Below are 26,922 nucleotides of genomic sequence, written 5' to 3' on the forward strand. Positions count from 1 at the left end.
CTTCAAAAAGGATGCGGACAGAATCAAGCGGGTGCAAAGGAGAGTGATGAGGATGATCAGCCCTATGAGGCTGAGGGACTCAGGAATGTTTAAGTCTGGAAAAGAGGAGGTTGAGAGGGGACATGATTGCTCTCTTTAAGTATTTGAAGGGCAGTCACTTAGAAGAGGGCAGAGAGCTGTTCCTGTTGGCAGCAGAGGACAGGACTCGCAATAATGGGTTTAAATTGCGGGCAGAAAGGTACCTGCTGGATATTAGGGAAAAAATGTACAGTAAGAGTTGTTCAACAGTTAAATCAGCTACCTAGGGAAGTGGTGAGCTCCCCCTCACTGGCAGTCTTTAAGCAGAGGCTGGACAAGCACTTGTCAGGGATGCTTTCGGCTGATCCTGCATTGAGCAGGGGGTTGGACTGGATGGCCTGTATGGCCCCTTCCAGCTCTATGATTCTATTATTCTTTTGTGGGGCAGTGAGCATCAGCAGGCTGACCCAGACACCATTGCTGGTAGTAGGGAAAGAGACTGCAATCAGGAAAAATTGCAGACAGCCAGAGTATCCGTTCTGTTCAAATACATGAATGTTATGGGGGTGGTGGGGGAAGAGGATCCAAGGCAGCAAAACAGGCCTAATGGTCCTGGAAAGACAATGTCTCTGGGAACGGAATACGTACTCTGGTGTTGATGTGTGTTCCTGATGCTAATTGTGCCTTCCCTTGAATGTTCCTTGATTGCATCATTAGCTCTCCACCTATGAAACAGGCATCAATCTCAGCTAGGTTTGGAGAGGGGTGGCTTGTTTTTGAAACATTGTCATACTTGGTTTCTGGTGCACATCACAATATCTATTCAAACTGCACCTGTTTTCAGTCTGAGAGATGAACCAGTAGGTTGAGTTTTCTATTCCTTTAATGGTATATGGTTGGACTAAGAAACTGAGAAGAACAGTGACTATAAAGGAACAAATAATCAGGAAGAATACCATTGCACAAATAATTTTGCTTGTGATGGGGAGGATCAATGAGACTGAGTCCCAGCATCCCTTCCTACCCTATCAGAGATCATTCTGGGAAACATTTTCCCCAGGAGCAATGCCATCATACGGAAATATGAAGGTGCCTCAGACCAAGTCAGAGCCAGTGTGTTGTAGTGGTTAAGAGCGGTGGACTCTAATCTGGAGAACAGGTTTGATTCCCCACTCCTCCACATGAGCGGCGGACTCTAATCTGATGGACCTGGTTGGTTTCCCCACTCCTACACATGAAGCCAGCTGGGAGACTTTGGGCTAGCCACAGTTCTCTTAGAGCCTCACAACGGGTCTGTTGTGGGGAGAGGAAGGGAGGGAGATTGTAAGCCGGTTTGATTCTTCCCTAAGTGGTAGAGAAAGTCGGCATATAAAAACCAACTCTTCTTCTTCTTCTTCTTCTTGGTCCCTCCTAGCTATTGTCTATTCTGATCACCAGCAACTTTCCAGCATCTCAGGCAAGAAGAGGTCTTTTCCAGCACCTGCTACCTGAGAAATCAGCATTGAACCTGGAAAATTATGAATGCAAAGCATACTCCTTCCCCAATCATAGGGCTGATTACACAAAGGAAGGGATCCAAGACTGATGTTGGCCCCTCCGGATCATCATCACATCAGCTGCTGCTTCTCTCACTGCACTGGATAATTAGGAGAAAGAAGCGTTGGTTTTTATATGTTGACTTTCTCTACCACCTAAGGAAGAATCAAACGGGCTTACAATCGCCTTCCCTTCCCCTCCCCACAACAGACACCCTATGAGGTAGGAGGGACTGAGAGAGCCCGAAGAGAGCTGTGACTAGCCCAAGGTCACCCAGCTTGCTTCATGTGTAGGTGTGGGGAAACCAACCCAGTTCACCAGATTAGAGTCCGCCGCTCATGTGGAGGAGTGGGAAATCAAACCCGGTTCTCCATATTAGAGTCCACCGCTCTTAACCACTATACCACGCTGGCTCTCTTAAGAACAGGGATGGCTGCTGGACTGATACAGACTTTTATATTATCTGGACCAGCAATCTGCCCCACCAAGTGACAACCGTGTATCCTTCCGTTTCCGTGTTATAATATTTCTGATGCCCTAAAAATACCTGGGGACTCCGCTGAATTTATTCATGTTCTCAACGAGGCAATTGTGAGCTTTATTCAAATTCAATTTCGTCCACCTGTGTTGATTTATTGCTTTCTGTTGCGTCAGAGGAAGGAGAAACCCACTCTTCTTTTCTATATTGCTTAACAGCGGTGTATGTTTTATGTATGATTCCAGTCATCAGTTGCCCAAAGCTTTTCACATGCCTTTTAGATCTTTTTTTTATCGATCCCTGTTTCTAATTTAACTGTATGTCACACCCGATAATAACCTTTGTTTCAGTAATAGATAAAAAAAGAAAATAATGATTCAGGTATAGACTAGCAAAAGTAATCTCTGGTATCTAGGGAAGAAAAGCTTTATACTTTCTGGGATGTCATCAGGATCACTGAGAACGGCAGGGAAAAGCTATTAATGTTGAAATCGGAATTTATATTTGCCAGTTTGAACATGTTGTCTCTTTTACTGCACAGCTTAGGAGGGACGGTGGGAGAGGAAAAATTATTATTTCCTTTGATTACTGTGATGAAGGAATTTTTTCTGTTTCCTCATATAAATATTAATGAGGGAAAGATCTAGTAACTGAGATTCGGGAGATAGGGAAGGCAATCTGACTGCTGCGTCTATTTTTTGCTGATTTGAGAATAAAACGTCTGGCTGAGTTCTGTTTTTCTTCTTTCTCTTTAGATTAATGAAAGATGAGGTTTGGTTTAGTAAGCCCTTGTTCATATCGTTATGGTTCCTCTAGGTATTGTCTCTGCTGAGTTAGGGGACTGTGACTCAGGAAGATTTAATTCAGTGTTGCACATGGAAAATGTTCTGCTCTGCCTTTTGTTTGTTTTTAATTTTTCTTCAAAAATGCCGTTCAACTGCACGTACAGCAGAACCCCCTTAAAGACAGACACACATAGGTAGCCCAGTACATTATTTTTCCCCTTAGAACTATTCCTTGCCTTTCATTTGGTTAGTTTCACTGAGTGGATGGCTCCTAAAGAGGGAATGAAGGGGCTACTCTCTACAATGACATGCCAGCAGGACTGCTGAGGACTACCAAGTGACCCCAGAGAAAAATTCCCATTGGATCACAGACCTCTACCCGGAGCCAGCCAGAACATCCAGTGAAATAAATCTCATGACTTGCTCAGCTGCATAGACCCTAAACGTAATCAGGGCCCCAGGAATTTTGTCCCCCTAGTCCCTTCCTCAGTGGCCCTGCCTGTCAGCACGTTCTTGTGGTAAGAATGCCACTTTCTCCACACCTATTTCACCTCCATGTTGGAAACCAAGAGAACCAGGCTAGGTTTGATCCATGAGCCTCCACACGCATATTGTTTTTAACCAACAGGAGGTTAAGCCCACAATAACATCAACAGTTTAATTCTGTTCAATAGCCAGATCTGTGTAGATTAAAGTTCTTCTATTTGTTCCTTTGCACACATACGAGAAGAAATCTAGTCACTACCTTTGCAGAGCAGGGCCTTCTCTTTTGTGGTGCCTGTATTGTGGAAAGACCTCCAAATAGTTGGCTAGGATCCTTGTTTTACAGTGTTCATTAGCAGCAAAGAACTCCTTTCACATTTATGGAGTCATTTTTATAGAGAACTGATTATTACGCCTGGATTGTAATTCAGCCCTGTGCAGAGTAACTCCAGTACTCATCAAAATCAGTGTGGAATGATTTTGGTAGGATTGCACTGTCCGAGTTGGTTCTAGTTGCTGCTGCTGTACATTGGTGTTTTTTAAGGATATTTCTTTATTTTACAAAATTTATATCCCACATTTCTGCCCTTGGGAGCCAGTGTGATGTAGTGGTCAAGAGTGTCGGACTCTAATCTGGTGAACCGGGTATGATTCCCCACTCCTCCACATGAGGCCTGCTGGGTGGCCTTCCCTCAGAACTCTCTCAGTGCATGCTGAGCAAACCACCTCTGAAAGTCTCTTGCCTTGAAAACCCAGTGGGGTCGCCATAAATCAGCTGTGACTTGATGGAAAAATCACATACACGCATTTCTGCCCTCACAGGGGCCACCAAGATGGCTAACAAATTAAAACGTAGGCAATAAAATCAAATTTTACATGGCATTGAATGTGCTCAGGGTTTTCTTAATTGGAAGGGTCGCTTACTTACATGGTATATCATCATCAAGCCAGCATGGTGTAGTAGTTAAGAACGGTGGTTTGGAGCGGTGGACTCTGATCTAGAGAACCGGGCTTGATTCCCCACTCCTCGACATGAGCGGTGGAGGCTAATCTGGTGAACTGGATTTGTTTCCCCACTCCTACACACGAAGCCCGCTGGGTGACCTTGGGCAAGTTACAGCTCTGTTAGAGCTCTCTCAGCCCCACCTACCTCATAGGGTGTCTGTTGTGGGGAGGGGAAGGGAAGGTGACTGTAAGCCGGTTTGAGTCTCCCTTAAGTGGTAGAGAAAATCGGCATATCAAAACCAACTCTTCTTCTTCATCATCAACCCATACTCCTTGCGCTAATGCTGCACTCATTAGACATAAACCCATGTCACCTGTTGTCACTTGCTTCCAAGGAAACATGCACAGGATGGTGCCTTGGGAAAGCGCACTGTCCTTTACATTTTCTGGCCTTCCCTCTGCCCCAGAACCCTCAATCACTTTTCCAGCATCTCAAGAGGAATCTCGTGCATCTCAAGGGAGAGCATTATTGTAACAGCAAGCTGTGACTAGTCAAGTGTGAACCATACAACTCCAGGGACACATCCAACAGTAGTTCTCATAGTAAATCAGTGATAAACTGCCAGTATGAATGTTGAAAGCAGATATTCAATATAAATTTGTCTCCTTGAGAATTTCCCAGTTAATAGCAACCAATAAATGTCCTAAGTAAATATTAACAACCTAACTAGGGCTCCCTGAAGTACTGCAGCTCACTCGCAGCTGAGGATAACTAAATAATCACTTTAACAAGATAATGAAAGAATTCTTTCATCATCAAAAAAACAAACAAACCCTCAGGAGTCTGTGGAGTAACAACACTATTTTAAAAAAAAAGTCTCAGTCACACCTGCAAGCATATTGATAAATATTTGGGCATGCATCATAGTAGGTGGGATTTTACAGCAGGAGGCAAGCTGCTGCAGCTGTTGTGATCCCACGGGAGTACGGAAGGGGCCACGTTTCTCTGCAAAAGTGAATCGTGGGCTTGAATGTGGAAAGCTGGTGGAGTACATATCAGTTACTCTGAAATGACAGTGTAGCTAGCAAACAGTGGGCCACTCTAAGGATTCAGACTTGATGTCAACAGACCAAAACACAAAAGAATGGGGGGGTTGATTGCTTAGCCGAAGCATGCAAGCATACTGAAAATAATCGGAATGCTCAGAGGCATTAGATCTTCATAATCAGACCTTTTAAATGAGTCTGATAAGAATGGAAATGATTTCTGGGGGAACGAAGCAGGTGCTCGGATTAAGTAGTGGGAGTATTAATTAACCGCAGTGCATTTGAAACAGCAACGAAATCCGTGACCCTTTTGTTGGAGACATATCATTAAAAGAGCACATTTTGAATGTGTATGGGTTTTTTTTCTGCTTGAGATATTTGTGATTCAAAGTTCTGGATTGTTAATCCTTCATTTCACAAGCTTATACTGACTATTAGAAGAACTTTTGTATCTGAGCGACAATGACTTATTTCACTTTCCGATATGACCTGCTCTGGCTTTTTCACAGCACTGGCCAAAGATTGCATTTGCTTAGTTTGTGGGCGTAAGGGAGTAGCTACTCATCTGATCCCATTTTTTGATTGAAATGTTTTCATTGCCTCAAAGTATTGAAGGGGAATTTTGCCTCTCCTAGCATTCCATGATACTCATGCGCTCCTTCTGGTTTTTTCCCTTGTTCTCTGTTGGTTAAGTCAATATGTTTCTTACTGCAGAAAATGTAGAATGTCTTCTATCGTTTTTTGGTTTGCTGGCTTGGCCTTCAGAGTTCCAGTCTTGTAACAAAAGCCATAGAAAGTGAGTGCTGTATTTCTTAGCCTTCTGTCTTCAGGGCAGCTGTGTCTATCTTCATGTAGGATAAAGAGAAACTAGAAGATTCCCATTCTGACCCTTATTTTCTTCTTGTAGACTCCAGATGCTTGAAGCCATCTGCAAACACTGGGAAGGACCTATCAGCTTGGCCCTCTATCTTTCCGATGCAGAGGCCCAGCAGTTTCTGCGCTATGCCCAAGGCTCTGAAGTCCTCATGAGTCGCCACAACGTTGGATACCACATAGTATACAAAGAGGGCCAGTTCTACCCGGTGAATCTCCTGCGGAATGTGGCGATGAAACATATCAGCACGCCGTACATGTTCCTATCGGACATTGACTTCTTGCCTATGTATGGACTCTACGAGTACCTCAGGTAACATGGGAAGTGTTCACTCACAGATTCATAGTATAACCGCGTGGGTGTAAACATCAGCCTGGCAAGGAAGCTTCGTACACCTGATGGTGGAGTTTTGTTCCCCTGGAGTTCGATGTCTAGAAGGGGGGGGGGATGGAGGGGATGCTGGCCAGAAAGAGCAGACATGTGTTCCCATCTCCAAAGAAAAATAAGGAGCAGGAAACAAGGTCAGGTGTAAAAATCAGGCTGCTAGATCTGTACCAAAGGTGATACCTCAAGTCTCGGGGACACAAACCCGCCCTGTGTCCATCGGTGTTCCTTAAGAACTCTATAGACCACCATCCCTAATCCATTCAGAACCTGTTAAGTGGACAAAAGAGCAGTCCTTTTGAGTGTGGTGCATTATCCTCTTCACTTGCTCAGATGAAAAACACTACATAGATGACTGGAACTGAGTTTCTGGTGTTCTGTGTTCCTAGTCACTCGCCAGAAAATAAATCACTAGAATATTCCTCTGTTGGCATGGAAGAGGAATTATAGGGCTCCTCTGCCATATCCTCTTCCCATATCTTTAACAGAGGAAATGCGGGGGAAATGTTATTGAAGTTGTTATCTCTCTGACATATTAACCCAGTGTTTGAAAGTGGAGGTGCGATCCAAGCAGGTTAGATAAGTGATTGAAAGATAAGATCTTGTCAAGGCAGAATAATTGCTGCACTGGGCTTGGGTGAGGTATGGCTTCAGTGAGTATTGTATAGCGAGGAATGTGAACGAGCTGGGTTGCCTGGTCTTCAGACCTCTGCTCTGTGTACATGGCCTCCCTTAATGGGTAGTTTTCCCTTTTACCTACCCATACTGCATGGAGCCATGAGGACACCATGTGGCCAGCCAAAGGATCTCACATCCTTCATTTTTTTCATAGCTTACTGTCTGTTTTATAAGGTATTGTTTTTTCTAATTTTTCCTATTCAAACCCTTTTCACTCCTACCAGCTTGAGTGTCGTCTGGGGTTTTTTGCTGCCTACTTTTACTCCCACATAGCATGTCACAGGCTCTATATCCCTTACGTTTATGAGGTAAACAGCACAAAGCTGAATTATTGTTGTCTTGATGATATTGGTTAGGTGTACTAAGCATTCCTTATTTGCTCTCTGCAGTCAGATAGCAGGAAGCTTGGGGCCCCTGCTACCCCAGATTTCTACTTCCCCATCCCACCCTGCCTTAGCAAAGGCGAGTGTGTGCAATAGTCTGATTCCGTTTAGCAGAACTGACATTTCCCAAGACAGGCTTTGTTTCACACAGCACATGAAGCATGTACCTTTTTTCCTGGCTGAGCTATCTATTTTGGAGCAACATAGGAGGGATAATCTTGGTTAGACACATGTTTTGTGCCACTGAGAATCCCAGAACCTTCCATTGGATTTAGAGGGTGGAGATTGTTTCCCACCTCTCTTATTTCATACAGTAGGATATGGTGATGACATGCCCTGTATTTTCACTGTGTTTGCGATCTTATGATACTGGTTCCCACTTTTGCCCAATAGTTAGTGGATACCAGATTATAATATCATACCCTTTTCCCCCCGAGACAGTGGGGAGGTACTGTCCAAAAACAGAGAACTCTGCAGGAGCGGTTCAGAAAAAGCTTGAAAAGAATATCTGGGACTATGCAATTAGATGATAAAGACTGCCACCCAGAGGACAAATGGAATACAAAGGAAGCATCCTTGCAGTCTGTTCATTTTTATCCCATCCATTCTCCAGTGAGCTCAGGGGAGCATCAGTGAGGCCGCCCCCTCTACCAATTTTATCCTCACAACAACTCTGTGGGGTAGGCTAGGCTGAGAGTGAGTGACTGGCTCATAGTCCCCCATCGAGTTTCATGGCAAGTGGGGATTTGAACCCAGGCATCCCTGATCCCAATCCAACACTCTCATTCAGTGGTCATTCATATTGGACTGAGACTGCTGACTTCATTGTCTCCTGTATAAGAGGGTGTTTTTTTTTTTAACCCGTGATAACGATCTGAAGATTTCTCCCATACAGTATCAAACAAGCTCCTTCTTGTGCAAGCCTTGTTAAAATGTGGCCTAGCTGGTATAATATATTGGAAGTATCATTATGAAATTTCCAAACTCTGAAAGCTGGGAAAGTTTGCTTGTATCTCTTTTAGTCTGGAAACGGTCCCCAGTCCAAATATGTGAGCGTGTGAATCAAATTCTTCAGCTGTTCAGTGGGATGGGGAAGTGGCAAGGGAAGGTCAGCCCCCACCTCTCAAAATTTCATGAAGAGCAGTCAGCATGACTGAAGACCATTTTTCACACAGCCCCAATGCTAGAGCAGTTCACTCTCTACCTGTCTCGGCTCTCCCCTCCAACCTTCTCTACCCCACACTCCAAATTCTCGCATTATGGCCATAAAATACAGCATTATTTCTGTTAAACTTGGGTCTTCTTCCACTCCTCCTCCTGGCCGCTTTCTCCAGTGGCTCTGTGAACTGGACTGTGAAAAGAACATATCCACATTGGGCAGGGTAGGGAAATATTTTCAGGTTAGGAGGAAGCGATTAAAGCAAAAATTATGCAGGAGTTAAGGAATTGCCACTTGGTAAAGTGGGAATAGTGGTCATGTTTTGGGTTGCATTCGGAGTGATTTCACACATTAATTTCTTATAATTTGATTACTGCAGCGTCCATCAGTGACCCTCCTGAGATGCTCAGGAGAAAGGGGGACATAAATATTTTAAATAAATAAACTCAATAAAAGTGTTTCTAGGGTTATATGGACTGGGGGTAGGAACTGCATGACAAATAGTCCTCCATATGAAAAAGAACTGCCTGCCTATAGATATCAGGGAGAAAATATTTAGCCTGGCTTTCTCCCTAGTATGCTAGTTTTCTACATCTTGTAGTGTGGAAACAGAAACAGTTTTTGTCACATGATCAATTGCTTGTCTAGACCATAGTTTAGCGGTGAATCTTTAAGTGACACCCACACCTGTGTGAGTCAGCCCTTGGGTTCCTTTACAGAGTTTTAAAAGTGAACCATTCCATATCAATGCTCTCTAAGGTTTAGATTAGTTATCTTCTTCAAACAGGATTCGTAACCCTATTCTAATACTTTCAAAATAGACACACACACCCAATACAATGTACATCATGTGTGTGTTAAGTGCCATCAAGTTGCTTCCGACTCATGGCGACCCTATGATGTACATCATACCATAATTGAAACCCCAAGTAATCACATCCCTGTTTGTCTGGCAGAAAGACAAAATCCCTCTTTGCATGGTAACATAACAGTCATACAATGAAAGCCAATGTGCTGTAGTTGTTAGAGTGTTGCTGTAGGACTGGGAAGACCTGGTTCAAATTTCCACTGCCGTGAAGCTCACTGAGAGGTCTTGGGCCAGTCTCTCTCTCAGTTAGTGTTGCCAGCCTCCAAGTGGTGGCTGGAGATCTCCTGGGATTACAACTGACCTCCAGGTGGCAGAGATCAGTTCACCTGGAGAAAATGGCTGCTTTGGAAAGCGGACTCTGGCATTATAGCCCATTGAAGTCCCTCCTCTCCCCAAACCCCACCTGCAAAATCTCCAGGCATTTCCCAACCTGGAGTTGGCAACCCTACTCTCAGTCTAACTTTGTTGGGTTATTGTGAGGATGAAGCACAGCAGAGGAGAGATCTCCTTAAGCTTCTTAAAGAAAGACCAGGCTTTTAAAAAGTGATAACTTCAACTTCTTAAATGAGCATATGCACCTTGGCTGAGTAAATTGGTCTAGCATTGTCTTCTCTGACTGGCATTGGTCTCCAAGGCCTTAGGCATCTATGGATTGTGCCTGAGATCTTGTGGTGCAAAGCTATGCCCTGGACACCACTGAGCCATGGTTCCTTGCCCCTGTTAATACCTCCACCATCTCCCTTCTCATCTGGAGTTTTGTCTGTGTATCCCATGTGTGGAAACATTATTTAAAGCACACTTTGAAAATATTTTTGAAGGAACCGTAAGCTTCTTCTGCAGATAGCTTCCTTCAGGTTTGAGGAGGGAAGGGCAGGAGGCCACTGGAAATGGGATATTTATGTATAGAGCATGAAATAATCTTCTGAGGCATTGTACAGAAATAAGGAGCGTTCTAGGATATATCTAGATTTATCTGTTGCTCCATATTACGCATTCTTTCTGGCAGCAGCTGTATAAATCTTTCTACTTCAGTCACCACAGCAATAACATAAATTAAAAACATTCTTAGAAGTAAAGCTATGTTAGATTACAAAAAGATTAAATATTCAGTGTATGTGGTGGTATCAAGCTTAGCAAAATGTATCAAATGAAAATGTTGCACAAGGTGAAAAGGAAAATCAGCTGAAGGAGTTCATAAATCTCCTCAACATAAATACCTAAAATTCAGATAGAACATCCCTGTGTGAATCTGAAGGTAGGTTTTTAAAAAAAAAAAAATGCAAAGCAATGATCCAGTTCTGTCTTGTATGGGAGCCAGAAGGATCTTGGGAATCACAAAGCCCATGGAACTGAGGGGAAACTTCCATACCATTTCTGAAATGACTGCTAACCTCCTAATTCCTACCCTGCTGCTCAAAGAACTAAAGTTCCCAAAATACCTTTTGTAGAAGGAATTTCAGTTATAAGCCCATGGTAGAGATGCATCATTTTGTAAGCCCGGCTGAAAAATTAAAGCTTGAGTTAGGCAATCAAGACGCGCATTTGTACAATTCATCACAATTACATAAATTTGTAGATTAAAAAAAAAATTCCTGTTCTGTCCTGTGAGTGGCTTATCAAGAAATAGGGAGGGATGGCTGCCTGAGAGCAGATGAAGTAGGCGTCATGGGGGTGGGGACAACCGGCCACTGGTAGCTTCACTGAGACTCCGCTCAGAGTTGGGGACCCAAACACATATTGGCTCCATTCAGATATTATACATAGGGTTGCCAACCTCCAGGTACTAGCAGGAGATCTCCTGCTATTACAACTGATCTCCAGCCGATAGAGATCAGGTCACCTGGAGAAAATGGCCACTTTGGCAATTGGGCTCTATGGCATTGAAGTCCCTCCCTTCTGCAAACCCCGCTCTCCTCAGGCTCCACCTCAAAAACCTCCTGCTGGTGGCGAAGAGAGACCTGGCAACCCTAATTATACAAAGCCATGGTTTAATTCAACCAATTCTGGCTTTATCCTTGCCAGTTCCCTGTCACTGCCTTGGCCACAGTGGGAGCATGAGACCAGCCAGGCCTCTGTGGGGAAAGTGTCGCAGCATCCATCGAGTCAAACCGGCATCTTGAATGATCTCTGCAAACCCAAAAACCTGTGTCACAATTGTTACTATAAGCCACTATGTCTGAACTGAACTTCTTCTTCCTTAAAGATGTTAGTTTTTGTTGCTGCTGTTGCTGCTTGCTTGTTTTTACTGCAGTTATGTAATCCACAGGCAGGGCCACCACTGTTTAAAATAAATCTCGAGATTCAGTATTGCTGCCGCATTCGACTAAAACTTTATCAAAATTAAATAATGCAATGGCAGTAACTTATATCCATGTGTTTATTATACTAATCGTCTCATTTTAAGATGATCCTCGTTGGGCACCTGCTTTGTGTGGCAATTTAACTTCCACATTATTAGTTACTCTCCCACTCTTTCTGGCATTTTTCTTTCTTTTTTTCTTACATTGTTTGAACGAAGCTCGTAAGAACAGGGCAAGGAGGTTCAGTTTCTGGTATTTGTACAGAAAAGGCAAATGCCATCCAAACGCAAGCTGCTTTTTTGCTTTCCAAAGGGTCTAATGGAAATTTTATCCGTGACTGATTTAGTGCTATTAAGCTAAAGTGGAAGGACACAAAGAGAAGAGCTCCATCTAGTGGTGTGTTGCAGTTGCTACTCTAATTGCACCACTCGTTCTAATCTTGCTACACCATGATCAGGAAAATTCTCTCATGAGTGAACACATGGACACATGGAGCTGCCTTATACTGAATCAGACCCTTGGTCCATCAAAGTCAGTATTGTCTACTCAGACCGGGAGCGGCTCTCCAGGGTCTCAGGCAGAGGTCTTTCACATCACCTACCTGCCTAGTCCCTTTAACTGGAGAAGCCAGGGATTGAACCTGGGACCTTCTGCATGCCAAGCAGATGCTCTACCTCTAAGCCACAGCTGCTCCCAGTGCTGGTCCTGATATTATGACTTCCAGGCAGACAGCATTGCAGATGATCCAGCATACCAGAAACACACAAATCACACAGGGGGCTGTATGCTGATTTAGAGTATCAGCAACCCCAACACAGTAATTTAGGGCACTGCCCCTTTGTGACAGGTGTGCTTCAGGTATGCCGAATGACCTGCAGAATTTCTTTCTTTGAAGGGATTTAATCTCTGTACCAGCACTCACAGGATCGTTCCCTTAATAGTGCAAGATACTTAGTTCTGACTCCTGTTTGCAGTGAGAAGGATACAGCCCAGGAAGTCTGCTGTTACAGCAGAGAAACTGGAGAAAATGATCTACAGATTAAGCCAATTGAAAAGCTTAGCCCCACTGCTTTTAATGAGGCACAAACGGCTCCAGGGCACTTTTCTTTCTGCTTCAGTACTTTGTGGGTCACACCAAATCCTGTGCCAAACACAGAGACTGTGTAAGTTAAAGCAGTGGGTGGAATCATTAAGAGTGTCATGAACACCAAATAATTGTGGCATCTGGCAAAGGCTGGATGTAAAAGGATCTTTCTATTTAGAAGCAGGTGCCTGGGTCAATTAGAATTGATGGAATGAGAGAAAAAAAGGGGGAAGTAGAAAAGAAGTACCCGAAACTTATAATGGGAGGCTGATAAAATTCAGTAACCTTCGTGCACTCACAGGGAAACGTAATGCAGGCTCTTCAAACAGAAAAGTTTCCTAAGAATTATCTCATTTTGTGAAACAGCCACACAGAGGCCTGAAGGGAAATCTTTGACTGAAAACTAGTGTAAAATCCCCAAATCTTAGTTTGTTCACACTATTCTCTCTCTCTCTCTCACACACACACACACACACACACACACACACACACACACACACACTACCCGTGAGTTAATAGGGAAGCAAATCCTTGTGATGGCAATGACTCTGCAAAACGTGGAGACAGTTTACTGCAAGCTAAGATTGCCCTTATGAAAAGACAAGAGTCACTAGAAAAGACAGACATGCTAGGAAAAGTTGAGGGCAGCAGGAAAAGAGGAAGACCCAACAAGAGATGGATGGACTCAATAAAGGAAGCCACGGCCCTCAGTTTGCAAGATCTGAGCAAGGCTGTCAAAGATAGGACATTTTGGATGACTTTGATTCATAAGGTCGCCGTGAGTTGGAAGCGACTTGACAGCACTTAACACAGAAGATTCCCACCACATCATTGTAAGCCTCATTACAGTTAATCCCATTAAGGATAGTGGGATCTGGCATAAAGAGAACCCTTCCTTAAAAAGCAAATTATTTTTTTAAGGTGCAAACATATTTCTTTTGACAACAGCACCGAGGGCTATACAGGTGTTCTGTCAAGCAGCTGGATAGAAGTTGCATAACATCCAAAAAAAAGCTCACAGACATTGGTACAGGGGCTTCCACAAACAGCATATGTTAGGGGTGAAGATCTGCATGAATGTGAATTCCGTCTTCTGTGAGTAGCCTTTTACACTGCTCACATGAGTAGACAGCTTGGACGAGCAGCCTATTTGTCTGACTCAGCTGGCTGAAAGGAAATCTGTGTCAGCCATAGGAATCCAGGTTTCCAAAGCAGTTGAGCAACTGCGCTATCTCATGATTCTGCATGTCAGAATGTAGGCGAAGGTTTAAAGTCTGGATTTTTTTCATGTAAAAAAAAGCCCTCTGTAAGTTCCAACCCAGAATGTCTGGGAGAAGGCGAGGCCAGATCCTTCTCCATGGGATGCTGGCTTTGTGTATGCAGAAATATGATTCTATAATGCCTGACTGAGCCACCCTATGCTACTGGCCTCCAGGTGCAAAGGTGCCAGTAAAACACCCTCTGTGAGCTTCAGGCAAGGGTATCGGGCCTTTAGTAACCTTGCTGAAACGAGAATAGGATGTGAAAGAGCTGCTGAGACAGAGCCAGGGAGGGAGGTCTGAGATGGAAGCACTTGGGTGGGGGAGTTAGACAGGCATGAATGAGGAGACCAGGGTGTCTGGCACACTGGCTGACGAGAGGAGGGCAGGCTATTTAAAAGAGCTCATTAGGTGCCAGAAGAGAAGAAGGGAACTCAGGGCTGGGTAGAGTAAAGCCAGGATGAGAATGGAGAGAGTGAGATTGACAGTGGGGAGGAGAGAGGACCAGAGTGAGGGGAATAAAACAAAGATTGGCTAATGGAGCTGGAAAGGCCAAAGGAAAGGCTGCAACCCACAGAAGAAGAAGGAGGAGGAGAAGAAGCTGGTTTTTATATGCCGACTTTCTTTACCACTTAAGGGAGACTCAAACCAGCTTACAATCACCTTCCTTTCCCCTCCCCACAACAGATAGCCCCACCGACCTCACAGGGTGAGAGAGCTGTGACTGGCCCAAGGTCACCTAGCTGGCTTCGTGGGTAGGAGTGGAGGAAACAAATCCAGTTCACCAGATTAGCCTCCGCCGCTCATGTAAAGGAGTGGGGAATCGAACCCGGTTCTCCAGATCAGAGTCCACTGCTCTGAGGAAGCAACAGATGGGAATGAAGAAATGACCTGATGGGCTGAAAGATGGTGCCTGGGACCAAGAGCCTCTCCTGATTGGGCATATCAGATTGGCAGTTGAACAGAGCCTTCCATATTAGTCTATGCTGTAACACATTAGAATAAAATATTGTTGAGCCTCACGCCCATCTACAGCACCTTACTCCCCTATGGAATCTCTGCTGTCTAATGTAGGAGTGGTTATAAGGTTCTGGAGGAGAAGAGCCATGTAGCCAGGATCAAAGGCTTGTGGTGGGATTTGTATTATGGGATACCACACTAGTCCAAAGTCAGGGCAGAAAAACCAGCAGTGGGAGACCTGGATCAGATGGTGTCAGTAGACTGACTTCGTCAAGTTTCCATCTCACAATCTATTCCGTATGAGCTTGAGCATGAAGTAGCAGCTCAGTGAGCTAAAACGGGAACATGTTAGAAATGTACAAAATAAAGTTTGATCAGTAATTCATTCTCATTCCTCTTGCTCTCTGTGACTGTTGTAAAAAGATCAGAGAGGAAACTGCACAACATAACAATTTCAAAAAAAAAGTCAGGGATTGGCAAACAATGAAGAAAGATGCTTGATTTAAAAAAAACCAGCTATGTAGTTCTGAATCGACAATAAACCCCCACAAACAATATATACATACATACAAACACACACGCATACCGTACACACAGAGAGAGAGAGAGAGAATTTTATTGTTTATGTGTGTTTCAGGGCACCATTGCTTTAAAACGTTTTTGGGTAGACATTCCAATTTGGGGACATTTTTCCCCCTAGTGACCACTTTCTAAGATGGCGGATATAGTTATATTGATATATAAAATTCACATAGGATGCTCATCCTGGTGTAAAAATATATATTTTGAGGTCAGTAAAGCCAAATACACTATTATAGTAGTGGCAATGACAGCCATTTTGCTGTAGCCGCCATTTTGTAACTTGCCCCCAAAATGATTCAAGATCAATCCAAAGAGGCAAGCATACCTGTTATTGCAAGAGGATGGTCATTGGTGACAAGGTTATCACTGAACAGGAAATCAGTAGCATTACCGAGGAGGCTCATTGTTGCGTAGTACTCCATGCAAACTGGGCAATTGAGTATGTGGTGCTACTATCAATGCTGGTGGTGTAGCAAAAGTTTAGATGAGCTTTGGGGAAGAGTCAGGACTGGAGAAAAATGATGTTTCATTCCTTAACATTATCTTCTCATCAAGCTTGGACCGGGAGTATGCAGCATTATGGGAAAGTACAACATTCTAACCAGTGATGCTGTTTTAAGCAAGGTTGGGACCCAACCAGTAGCAATGAGAACAGAGCCTCTTCAGTTTCTCGAACAATTTGGTGAGAATGGCAACGTTTCACAGGAAGAAATTTTAAATGTGGAAACGTATCTCATCAGAGCATGGTCCAGAAACACTGATGTGGACACATTTGATGAGTTGAAATTTGATGAGTTGAAATTTATTTCATATGCAAAAAATGACCAAATCCCTGGATATGCTCCCACCTACTTCAAACTCCAACAGAGAACATTTCAACGGGTATTTCTAGTCATCAGAGAATCACTTATACCCCTCTCTCCTAACCATTCTGTACTGAACCCTGTGAACAACAGCTGGAAGGAGGTAGACAGGCATTTGATACCTGCAAAGTGTCTCAGACCCATATCAGAGGAGCTACTGACATAGTGTGGCCGTAAAACTTGTAAATCTAATGTGTGCAGGTGCAAGAATGCTGGACTATTTTGTTCTCTGTTCTGCAACAGTCAAAATAACTGTAAAAAAAAAGGTTGCATAGCAAATTACTTTTCGTTTTAGGACCTTTGTTTAAGAACAACAGTTTAACCAGTATGTAAGCATTATAAATATCAAACAAGCACTCTGATGTTTTGTTTACTGTTATTTAAGGCAGCAGAATATAGAATTTTCTGTACTTTTAGGAGTTGTCTCCTTAACAATTCTCCTGCTACATTTTGTTCCAATATTACAAACATTACAAACATTTGAAAACAACATCTCCCTTTACAGGCAGAGATGTTTTTCTTCTTCAGACTTAACAACGAAACAGGAGGAACGTGAAACACCCATCCATCTTTCTCCCAGTTCTGGCCGCTTTCTATCATGTGCAAAACCAGCTCTAAGCTAAAAGAAGAATTAGGAATTTAAAGGATGAAAAAATACAACATTCTCATTAGGAATTTGGGCATATGCAGCTGTATTTGTTAATTACTTTAAGAAATAAAATGCATGCTGATCTTGTTCTCTGATTTTTTTCCCGGCCTGCCAGGAAATCTGTTGTCCAGCTGGACTTGGCCAATACAAAAAAGGCTCTCATTGTCCCTGCCTTTGAGACCCTCCGCTATCGCCTCTCTTTTCCTAAGTCAAAAGCAGAGCTGTTGTCTATGTTGGACATGGGAACCCTCTTCACATTCAGGTACTGCACTGCAATTTTGGTTTTTTTTTTTGAAAGATTTTTATCCCGTTTTTTTTCAAGGGTGGGAAAGAGAGAAGGTTTAAACAAAGCATACATAGGTAAAGATCCTCAGGATTCTTTCCTAGGAGTCAGCTGCATTGAATAACACAGGTCTACTGAGGATTGCTCCCACAGACATTGGTTTAAAAGATATTAATGTTTTATTAAAGGTTTACACAACCCTGTATTAAGAACTCTCTCTCATACACAGTTTATTGTGTAATCTAAGCTTCCTTCAGGTGATTCTGTTTTGGCAGATCTCCAGGGGAAAGGAAGGGAGCTTTAGCAACTGTGGAATGAACGGTCCCTAGGAATAGTTATCCATTCTTCTCGTTCACTTGGTACACTGGTGATATTGTGATGGTGGTGCTGTATTTCAGAGATAGCGGTAAAATACAGGGAAGGAGCTGGGCTGTAGAATGGACTTCACATGCTATTCAAAATGTTACACATTGTACTGGATTTATCATCAGTGATCTTGGGCTGCACCAAATGCTTACCCATTTGGGGGAGGGGGAGGACGTGTGCTATTAGGGGGCTGAATTGTTTTCTTGCATGCATAGAAAATACCTTGCAAATCTTTCTAGCTGCCTGTACTTCCTCCGATCTGCAGTTGCTTTAAAACAAACATAGGTCTTCTTGGGAATAGGGATTACGGCCAATTAGGATCACATCGTGAACATGATAATGCCATGTGGCAACATCACATAGTTAATTGAAAGTGAGTTTATTCCTTCATGGATCAGCATTGCCCTCACTCTGAAGGGGCAATATATTCTTTGCCAAGCAATGAAATAGGGCTCTCTCTGAATGATTTTTTTTTTTTTGCTGCTGCTGCTGCTGCTGCTGCAAGTTCTTTTCTAAGCAATACCTCTCCACCAAAGTACCCTCCTATTCAGAGAGGCTGGAGACCTCTGAATACCACTGCTACGAAGCAGCATTATAGGGAGGCCTCAGCCCCTATGCCCTGTTTGTTTGGCCCTCCATGGCCACTGATTGGCCACTGTGTGAAGCAGGATGTTGGACTAGGTGGACCACTGGTCTGATCCAGAGCTTTTATTAGATTCTTATGTACACAACCTTACAACTTAGCCCTACTTTAAGCATATAGGCAGCTGACTCTGTTCATGTTTAATATGACTACTGCCTCTTGAAAGATACATTTATTGAGTGTTTCCTCAAGATACTTATATTTTTCAGTTCTACTGTATAATACATTCTTGAGCTCCAACAGGAAATTTAGTACTCCTTATCTAAAGAGCATCCTGGGGTTCGCTCTGCACCTTCTTACTGAGTTTCTTTCTTGTCACCACAGAATGCAGCAGCGAAGGAGCTATATTCAGAGTCAAACTGAGTAAATTCTATTTAAATATTTTAATTCTAAATAACTTTTCAGTAGTGCAGTTAGTGCATTGTGCTTTCCTACATGGGACAGCATAGAGGGCCATTTAAAATTACAGCATCTGTGGGTAAGAAATTCTTCCTTCTGGTTGTCTTGAACGTCACTCTGCAAGATGAGCTTTATTCCTTTCAAGCCAGTAGGAGATTGTGTATCATAAATGGATTAGAGACTGCCTCTAAGAACATCACTGCCCTTCTTGCAAGCCCCCTGACATCTCATGCCTAAGTGGAAAGTGATGGGCTCTTGTTCTCTCAAGACCTAGCATCAAGCTTGCAGCTAAGAGTTGGACATAGAAGATTCATCCACATCACTTCAAGAGCACATCAGGATGCAGTCCCTCAGTCCTTCATGACAATTCCTTCTAGATTACATGCCATGAAAGCATCACTAAACAGTTTCCCCATGGCTGCCTTTTCTCCTTCACAAAAAGGGAAGCTGATACCAGAATCATAGAGTTGGAAGGGATCACCAGGGTCATCTAGTCCAACCCCTTGCACAATGCAGGAAATTAAGAACTACCTCCCCCACACACCCCTAGTGACCCCTACCCCATGCCCAGAAGATAACCAAGATGCCCTCCCTCTCATGATCTGCCTAAGGTCTTAGAATCAGCATTGCTGACACATGGCCATCTAGCCTCTGCTTAAAAACGTCCAGGGAAGTATACCTGCACAATTTTACCCTGACATCTGTTCCCACCATTAAGCCTTGTGGAGCTGATCCTGAACTTTGGTGTTGCACACTGAAACCATTTTGTGGCAAATGACTCACGATCAGACATGGCAGCAAGGTATAAGATACAGAGCTTAATGTTGGACACACTGAGGGGCTCCATTACCCATGTTTGTGTGATAAAGCCTCATCTTTAATCTATTACATTTTTATCCCACCATGTCCTCACAGAGCTCAGGGTGGTATACATGATGTGAGAGGGGTACCGAGAGGTTTACCACAACAGGTGTGTTGATCCAACTGGAAGTAGTTCCGCTGATGACATCACATCCTGTTGCTGCTGATATACTTCCAATTGGATCAGCAGCAATCGGATGTGATGTCATCAACTGGATCCTGTACTGACACCACTGTGCCAAGACCAGTGGAGATATAAGGATTCCCTCCAGCCTTCTCAGGAGCAACCGACTGTTGGGAGCAGAGCTGAACCGGCAAACCAGCTCCAGCTCCCATGCTCTTCTGCTTCCTCTCTACTCTCAAGCAGAGGCAAATAGAAGCTAAAAGGAGACATTATCTAAGCTTAAGCCTACACATTGTTCCCAGAACAGCAATGAATAAAAGGGACAAGAAGAACACCTAGCGTGAGGGAACTGGAAACAACCCCCAAGCGTCTCATCACTGACTGGGACAGTGCTCCAAACAAACTCTCTGATACTCCTTGCAATGAGGCTGTGATGAAGCCAGCACCCCTAATAAGGAAGACTCAGATGCCCAGCAGACTTTGTATCAAAGGCAGAGGCTGTGAGGGATCTGTGGTTCTGTCCTTCACAATTGGTTTGGTTGTTCCCCTAAATTGTTTATATTCAGGAGTTAATGGTTAGTGCCAAGATGTTTGGTGCTTTGGAGCCATTCATCTGGGAGGTTTTGGAGAACAATGTGGTGTTCCTAGAGAGCCAACATGGCATAGTGGTTAAGAGTGGTGGACTCTAATCTGGAGAACCAGGTTTGATTCCCGGCTTCTCCACATGAGCGGCCGTGTCGTACTCAGGCAGGAGTGTAGTGTGCAGGCAGTAACCAGGCCCGAGGCTTGGCCTCTGGTTTCAACAACAGCAATGGGAGTACTGCGTTGACCAGAGCCTGACGCAGGCTTTTCTCTTCCCGTAGACCGGGCTAGACCAAGGTAATTGGCAGGTAAAGGAGTAGAGGCACTTACCAGTCCAATCTCCTTGTTTCTCAGGTCAGACATCAGCTTGCACGCCAGGGTTGACTGGGATAGCTTCAGTTGCTTGGAGCTTCTGTTTGCTCCTCTCAGTCAGTGGCCTTCAACATGTATTGAACCCACAAGAACTCTGGCAATCTTCCTGGCCTTTTATCAGCCTTGCGGTTCCAGCGTTTTCCACTCCTCCCTGATTAGGCTTGATTGTCTTTGCTCTCTCTCTCAAGGCCCACCTGGCCTTTTGCCTTCGTTCCCATAATTGAAGCCGGGCCCTGATTCTCTGCTTCTCAGCCTGTTTGGGATAACTTGCAGGCGAGGAGTCCTTCTCTTCTTGCTGTTCTGTTTGCTGCCAGAATGAGCAGCCCTCATCCCCTGACATGGGTCTTGGTGGCTCTGATGCCTGTTCCTGCTGTTCCAGTGCAGTCCTTGGAGGAACGAGCCCAGGTTCCCACTCCTCCTCTTCCTCAGAGGAGGAGGGCAACTCAGGTTGGCCTATGACAGGCAGACTCTAATCTGAAGAACCAGATTAGATGCCAAAATGCTAATCTGGAGAACCAGTTTAGATTCCCCACTCCTCCTGTTGGGTGACCTTGGGCTTGTCACAGTCCTCTCAGAACTCTCTCAGCCTCACCTACCTCACAAGGTGCCTGTTGTGAAGGGGGGAGGGGAGGGGATTGTAAATTGCTTTGAGACTTTTCAGTAAAGAGGGGTATAAAAACCAACTCTTCTTCTTCTAGAGGCAGCCTCTAGTCATTTTTGTTATATTGTCTGCCTCCTGGTACTCCTACTCTGATAGGAATATAAACCTACCAATAGGAGTGTAACATCTAAGAGAATCCTTCAGCAGACAGTCCATCTTATCATTATGCAGTAGTTTTATAAATTATCTGAGAGCTTTTACCTGAGTTTGTTTTCTTCATGCCTTGCCTCTTGTTATATGCATTATATTGAGAGCAATTGTTTGGAATTGTACACACATGAAGCTCCCTTATACTGAATCAGACCCTTGGTCCATCAAAGTCAGTATTGTCTACTCAGACCAGCAGTGGCAATCCAGGGTCTCAGACTGAGGTCTTTCACATCACCGACTTGCCTAGTTCCTTTAACTGGAGATGCCGGGGATTGAACCTGGGACCTTCTGCATGCCAAGCAGATGCTCTGCCACTGAGCCACAGCCCCTCCCCTTGTAAGCTGCCTTGGGTGCAATGACAGAAAGGTGATATATAAATGTATCATAAATAAATCTGAAGAGGACAAGAGAAGCAGATGTCTTCACTCCAGGCTGGCCAAGGTGCAATGATCTGGCCGGGCCCAGAGATCAGCTACAGATTACCGTTTCCCCCTCCTGGGGATTGCAACCCTTGCAAGAGGCCAGCAGGGTGGGTGCATCCCAACAGGCTAGCCTCATAAAAGCCCTGGGACTACCTCAAGCTCCCTCTGGCCACCCAGAGCCAGGAGAGAGTATTGGGAGCAGGAGAAGAGGAGCTGAGTGAACTTAACCCCTTTCTCAAACTCGGGACTGAGGCTTGCTGAGGCCCCACGGAGAGGGTGTACAGCCCCTGTCAACCACTGCAAGAGTCTGCCCTTTCACAATAACCCAGTTGGTTGGATTCAAATTTTTCCTTTGCAAAAAACACTGTGTGTTGCATGTTCAAAGTTACAGCCTGCCCCATCTTCAATACAAAGTATTGTAAGTATATACCACCCGCACAGACTCCAAACATTTCCATCTTAGAGACAATAACTAGCTGTCTGCAGAGCAATCGTTCAGACCCACCAGCGGGAGAACGGCACCCAATGAATGATGCCACTTTTCATATTTCCAGTAATATGAAAAGCAGTGAAGCATTCTTAAAAGTGCCCCTGAAGTGCTGAGGAAATTGTTTCTCAGACAGCAAGAAATCTGAAGAAAACCACTCTTGTTGTCACTTTAATTTATGAAGGCTGACCATAAAAACATGCCTTGTGGACTCCACCGGCACCTTTTCTTAACAGACTTCAATAACAAACATAGGCAAGGGCTGCTTCCCGCCAATGTTTGGGGGCTTGCTCCCCTCCTACATGGTTTTTGCAGCACACAAAGTAAAGAGGCCAAACTGAATAACCGAGTTGGGGGGGGGGGAGTGTCCTTACAAAAGGAAAGAACACGAGGCAATAACATTCCACCACTATATGATGTTTTAATACCAATCTAATCCAGTGCAAAAAGAGCGCCTATATGCAAATGAGCATTTAGGCATAACTTGATTATAACTTTCAGCATATCTTCAAAGCGGCTGTTAAGTAGTAAACCACTGAGAGTAACAGCCTTATCATTACCAGACAGCAGATAGATTAAGTGATAGTCATGAGAACATACAGGAAAGTGTGAAATCAGTGGGGTAATCAAAGAAGATCTTACAAAAGAATATAAATCACAACTGAATTTAAAAAATGGTGTTTCTGTCTTTGCCTTTTAATGCAATAATTAAGACATTTGTAATTAGGAAAATAACTGCTTCTTTTATAGTTAAAGGGAAATATTTTGGGAAGTAAAACCTTGAACTGTTGACCTCTCTTTTACATCCATCATCAATCAAATGTTCTACTTGCATAGCATAAGTTTCCCACTAGAGACTTGTCCTTTTCCAAATAACAACGGAGTGCCAAGGTGGGGTGCGCTGGTAGGAGATTCTCATCTTCTCATAGTTCAGTTTCACACACTTTCCCTGGCTCGTGCAATCCCTTCCACCATGCCACAGCAGCTGACCGTTTCCACCTCCGCTTTCAAAGCAGTTTAATAAGTCTTTGGTCACCACGGAGGCCAGGTGGACGGGGAGGGCTGCTGTGACAAGTGATTGCGGATCAGGGCCACAGCATCCCAAACCCTCCAGCCAGAACGAGATCGCAATCTTTCCCTCGGTGAAATTGTTTTTGTCACCTCGTTCCTAAAACGGTGACCTTTCCTGCCCTTGGGCAGTTCAGAATTGCAGCGTAGTTCAATTGTAAATTCTCTCCTTTCTCCCCTCCTAGCAAATGCTGCCTGGATATTCTGAGCATAAGATCTTTCCTAATGAAAAATAATATGCTACTTCATTGTGGGTTTGGTGTCCTGCAAGGTTACCAAGGTCTGGTTTGCTGAAGGGGCCCTCCGGGTGCTCGGGCTCTCATTAGCACAAGGACAGCCCAGCCACGCGAATACTGGCCCTTTCACTCAAGGAGGCACAACCAACTTCCACATTAACTTGCAGGATTGTTCCTTGGTCCTAGAGTGCTCACTGGTCCAAAGTCACTCTGTATTGTTTATTTACACTGCTGAAAGGTTGGGGGGGGGGGCTACTAGGCAATATATACTTCTAGGCAATATATACTTCTACACTCACTTCCTTTGGGAGCACCCAGTAAAGTTGATGGGCAATATGCTAGGCCAGACAAAAGAAAATACTTCTGCATTCAGTGAATTATTGCATTGTGGAATTCACTACCAGTGGATGTAGTGATAGCTACAGTGTAGATGGCTTTTAAAAGGAGTTAGACAGATATATGGAGGATAGGTCTATCAGTGGCCACTAGTCATGGTCAGTTAAGAGAGCCCCCATATACAGAGGCAGCAAACATCTGAAGAACCAGTGCTGGAAGGCATCATCTGTGCCCTGGTTTCTGTGCCCTATTAGTTTGGCCCTCCAGGGCAACTGGTTGGCCACTATGTGAAGAAGGAGGAGTTGGGTTTTATATGCGGACTTTCTCTACCACTTAAGGAAGAATCAAACCGGCTTACAATCACCGTCCCTTCCCCACAACAGATACCCTGTGAGGTAGGTGAGGCTGAGAGAGTGTGACTAGCCCAAGGTCACCCAGCTGGCTTCATGTGGAGGAGCGGGGAAACAAATCCAGTTCACCAGATTAGCCTCCCCTGCTCATGTGGAGGAGTGGGGAATCAAACCCGGTTCTCCAGATCAACTGCTCCAAACCACCACTCTTAACCACTACACCACACTGGCTCTCAGGATGTTGAACCAGATGGACCAGTGGTCTAATCCAGTGTGGCTCTTCTTATGTTCTTATGAATGTACAAATGAGCCATATGGTGTCAAGGCTATATATACTGAACCTCAGTTCAGGTTCAACACTTTCAGAGATTTCATGGGTGACCTAAGATTTGACACAAGGTATCCTGAGTGTTTGTCAGTACAACATTGTCCACTTGGCTATACTTGGTTCTTGTGTTAAATATTTCAACATGCTGTAATGCATATTGCTTGTCATATATTTGTTTCTTGACTGAATCAATTGGCATGTGGCAAGAGCCTCTGTCAGTGATTTCTGGATGGCGTGAGGAACATAAGTGCAAGAGGGGATTATTGATCGTTGTCTTAATGGGGTGAGACCAAGCTGTGCTTAGATAGGCTCTGCTGTGACATGAATAAGATTAATAAAATATAAAAAGGTCCTTTCCTGTAAACTGAATTGATTGTCTTAGATGGAATTGTGTAGAATGGCATATGGAACAAAATGATAGCTGCAGCGGCACTGAAAGTATTTATCTTGGCCTTTATTTAATGCATTTATCGATCTGATTTCCACCATAATAACAAAGAAACACCACTTCAAAATTCTGCATGCCTTCAAAACAAGCTCCAGAATTAAAAAATAATAAGCCATTATCATCCCTGGAAACAGTGCTGAGCTCATTTTCAAGAGCTTCATTTTGCAAGGCAACATCTATGCTATATTGCAGTATTGGCACTCCTTTTAAAACTTGAACTGAAGTATCAGAGTCTAAGGGTGCTATACCCTTATTAATTTCCTAATCAATCATGGATATCCTTTTTGATAGAACCACCATGCTATAATTACAGAAAACATTCATTTCTCCTTCATAATGTCCTCTAAAAATCCATGTAAGCCATGGAACGAACAGCTCAGTCATCGTGTATTCCAATATCAACTGGCTTTCAAGTTTTATCCCTTCTTACAGCCAATGACTTTTACTGTATGTTCAAGGTACCACGTCTGGACAAAAGGGCACGCACCAACAAACTTTGCCAAGTGGCGAACGGCCACTACACCATATCGAGTTGAGTGGGAAGCCGACTTTGAGCCATACGTTGTGGTAAGGCGGGACTGCCCGGAATACGATCGGAGGTTTGTTGGATTTGGCTGGAACAAAGTAGCCCACATCATGGAACTGGATGCCCAGGTGAGAAGGAGAATGTTACCATGATGACGATATCTCTTCACAGTGGCCCTGTTACATTATAATATGTGTATACAGAGTGTTTAAAAGATTTCCCCCTCCATATTGTATCATCATTAATTGGGAAAAGCTATAGGAGAAACACTGATGCTTAGAAGTCTCTGGAAATAAAAGGCAGAGCTATGAATGTCACATCTAAAAAGGTACTACTGTTAACAAGAGGCACACTGTAATCTCTACCCATCACTTGTCCTGATGGAATCCAGTTATAATGTAGCTCTGCTTCCAGATGTTGTGTGAAGATATAGCCAGGTCTCTTCTCACTTCACTTTCAGAATACTGACCGGCTGACTGCTCAGTTCTTTTCAGGCTTACACCCATCTGCTAAACAGTTTTGTACATGTGTGGGGAGCTTTTATATTAGGGGGGAGCATTCAGATCCCTCCCAAAGCCTGAAGCAGCATGCTCCAGCAAGAGATGTATTCTGGACTCCGCCAACAGTGTAGCATAGTTTTAAACCATCCAAAGTAGTATTGTGCTGAATTTTCACTGGGCTTGATTTTTGGCACATGCCATTTTACTGCAGAGAACTCCCATAAAAAAATAAGCCATCTTTGGCAAAATTTGCTTTTCATATTAAATAATGCAAAATGTAATTGCTTCTCCTTTCATTGCAAATACTTTGACGAGACAGAGCGAGAGATAAAGATCTCACTGTAGAGGTCATTCTTTGCAGAGGCAGCAGCCCTGTCATTTTTGTGCCTTCATGCCCTCAAAAGAGCACTAGAACAGGAGGACCCTTTTCATGGTTGGTGAAAAT

At 43.9% G+C, this 26,922-nt stretch overlaps 1 protein-coding gene across 2 annotated transcripts in view; it reads left to right on the forward strand.

Moving 5' to 3' along the window:
• The window catches only part of LARGE1 (LARGE xylosyl- and glucuronyltransferase 1), a 307,843-nt gene that overhangs the window by 273,767 nt on the left and 7,154 nt on the right, over positions 1-26,922 (forward strand). For both annotated transcript variants that reach the window (XM_056845910.1, XM_056845911.1), the window contains exons 11-13: positions 6,200-6,478; positions 17,451-17,597; positions 25,910-26,105. In XM_056845910.1, the coding sequence (XP_056701888.1) occupies positions 6,200-6,478; positions 17,451-17,597; positions 25,910-26,105 (622 nt within the window). The remainder of the gene's footprint in view (positions 1-6,199; positions 6,479-17,450; positions 17,598-25,909; positions 26,106-26,922) is intronic.

This window comes from Euleptes europaea, chromosome 3 (assembly GCF_029931775.1).
Source record: "Euleptes europaea isolate rEulEur1 chromosome 3, rEulEur1.hap1, whole genome shotgun sequence".
Classification (NCBI taxonomy): Eukaryota; Metazoa; Chordata; class Lepidosauria; order Squamata; family Sphaerodactylidae; genus Euleptes; species Euleptes europaea.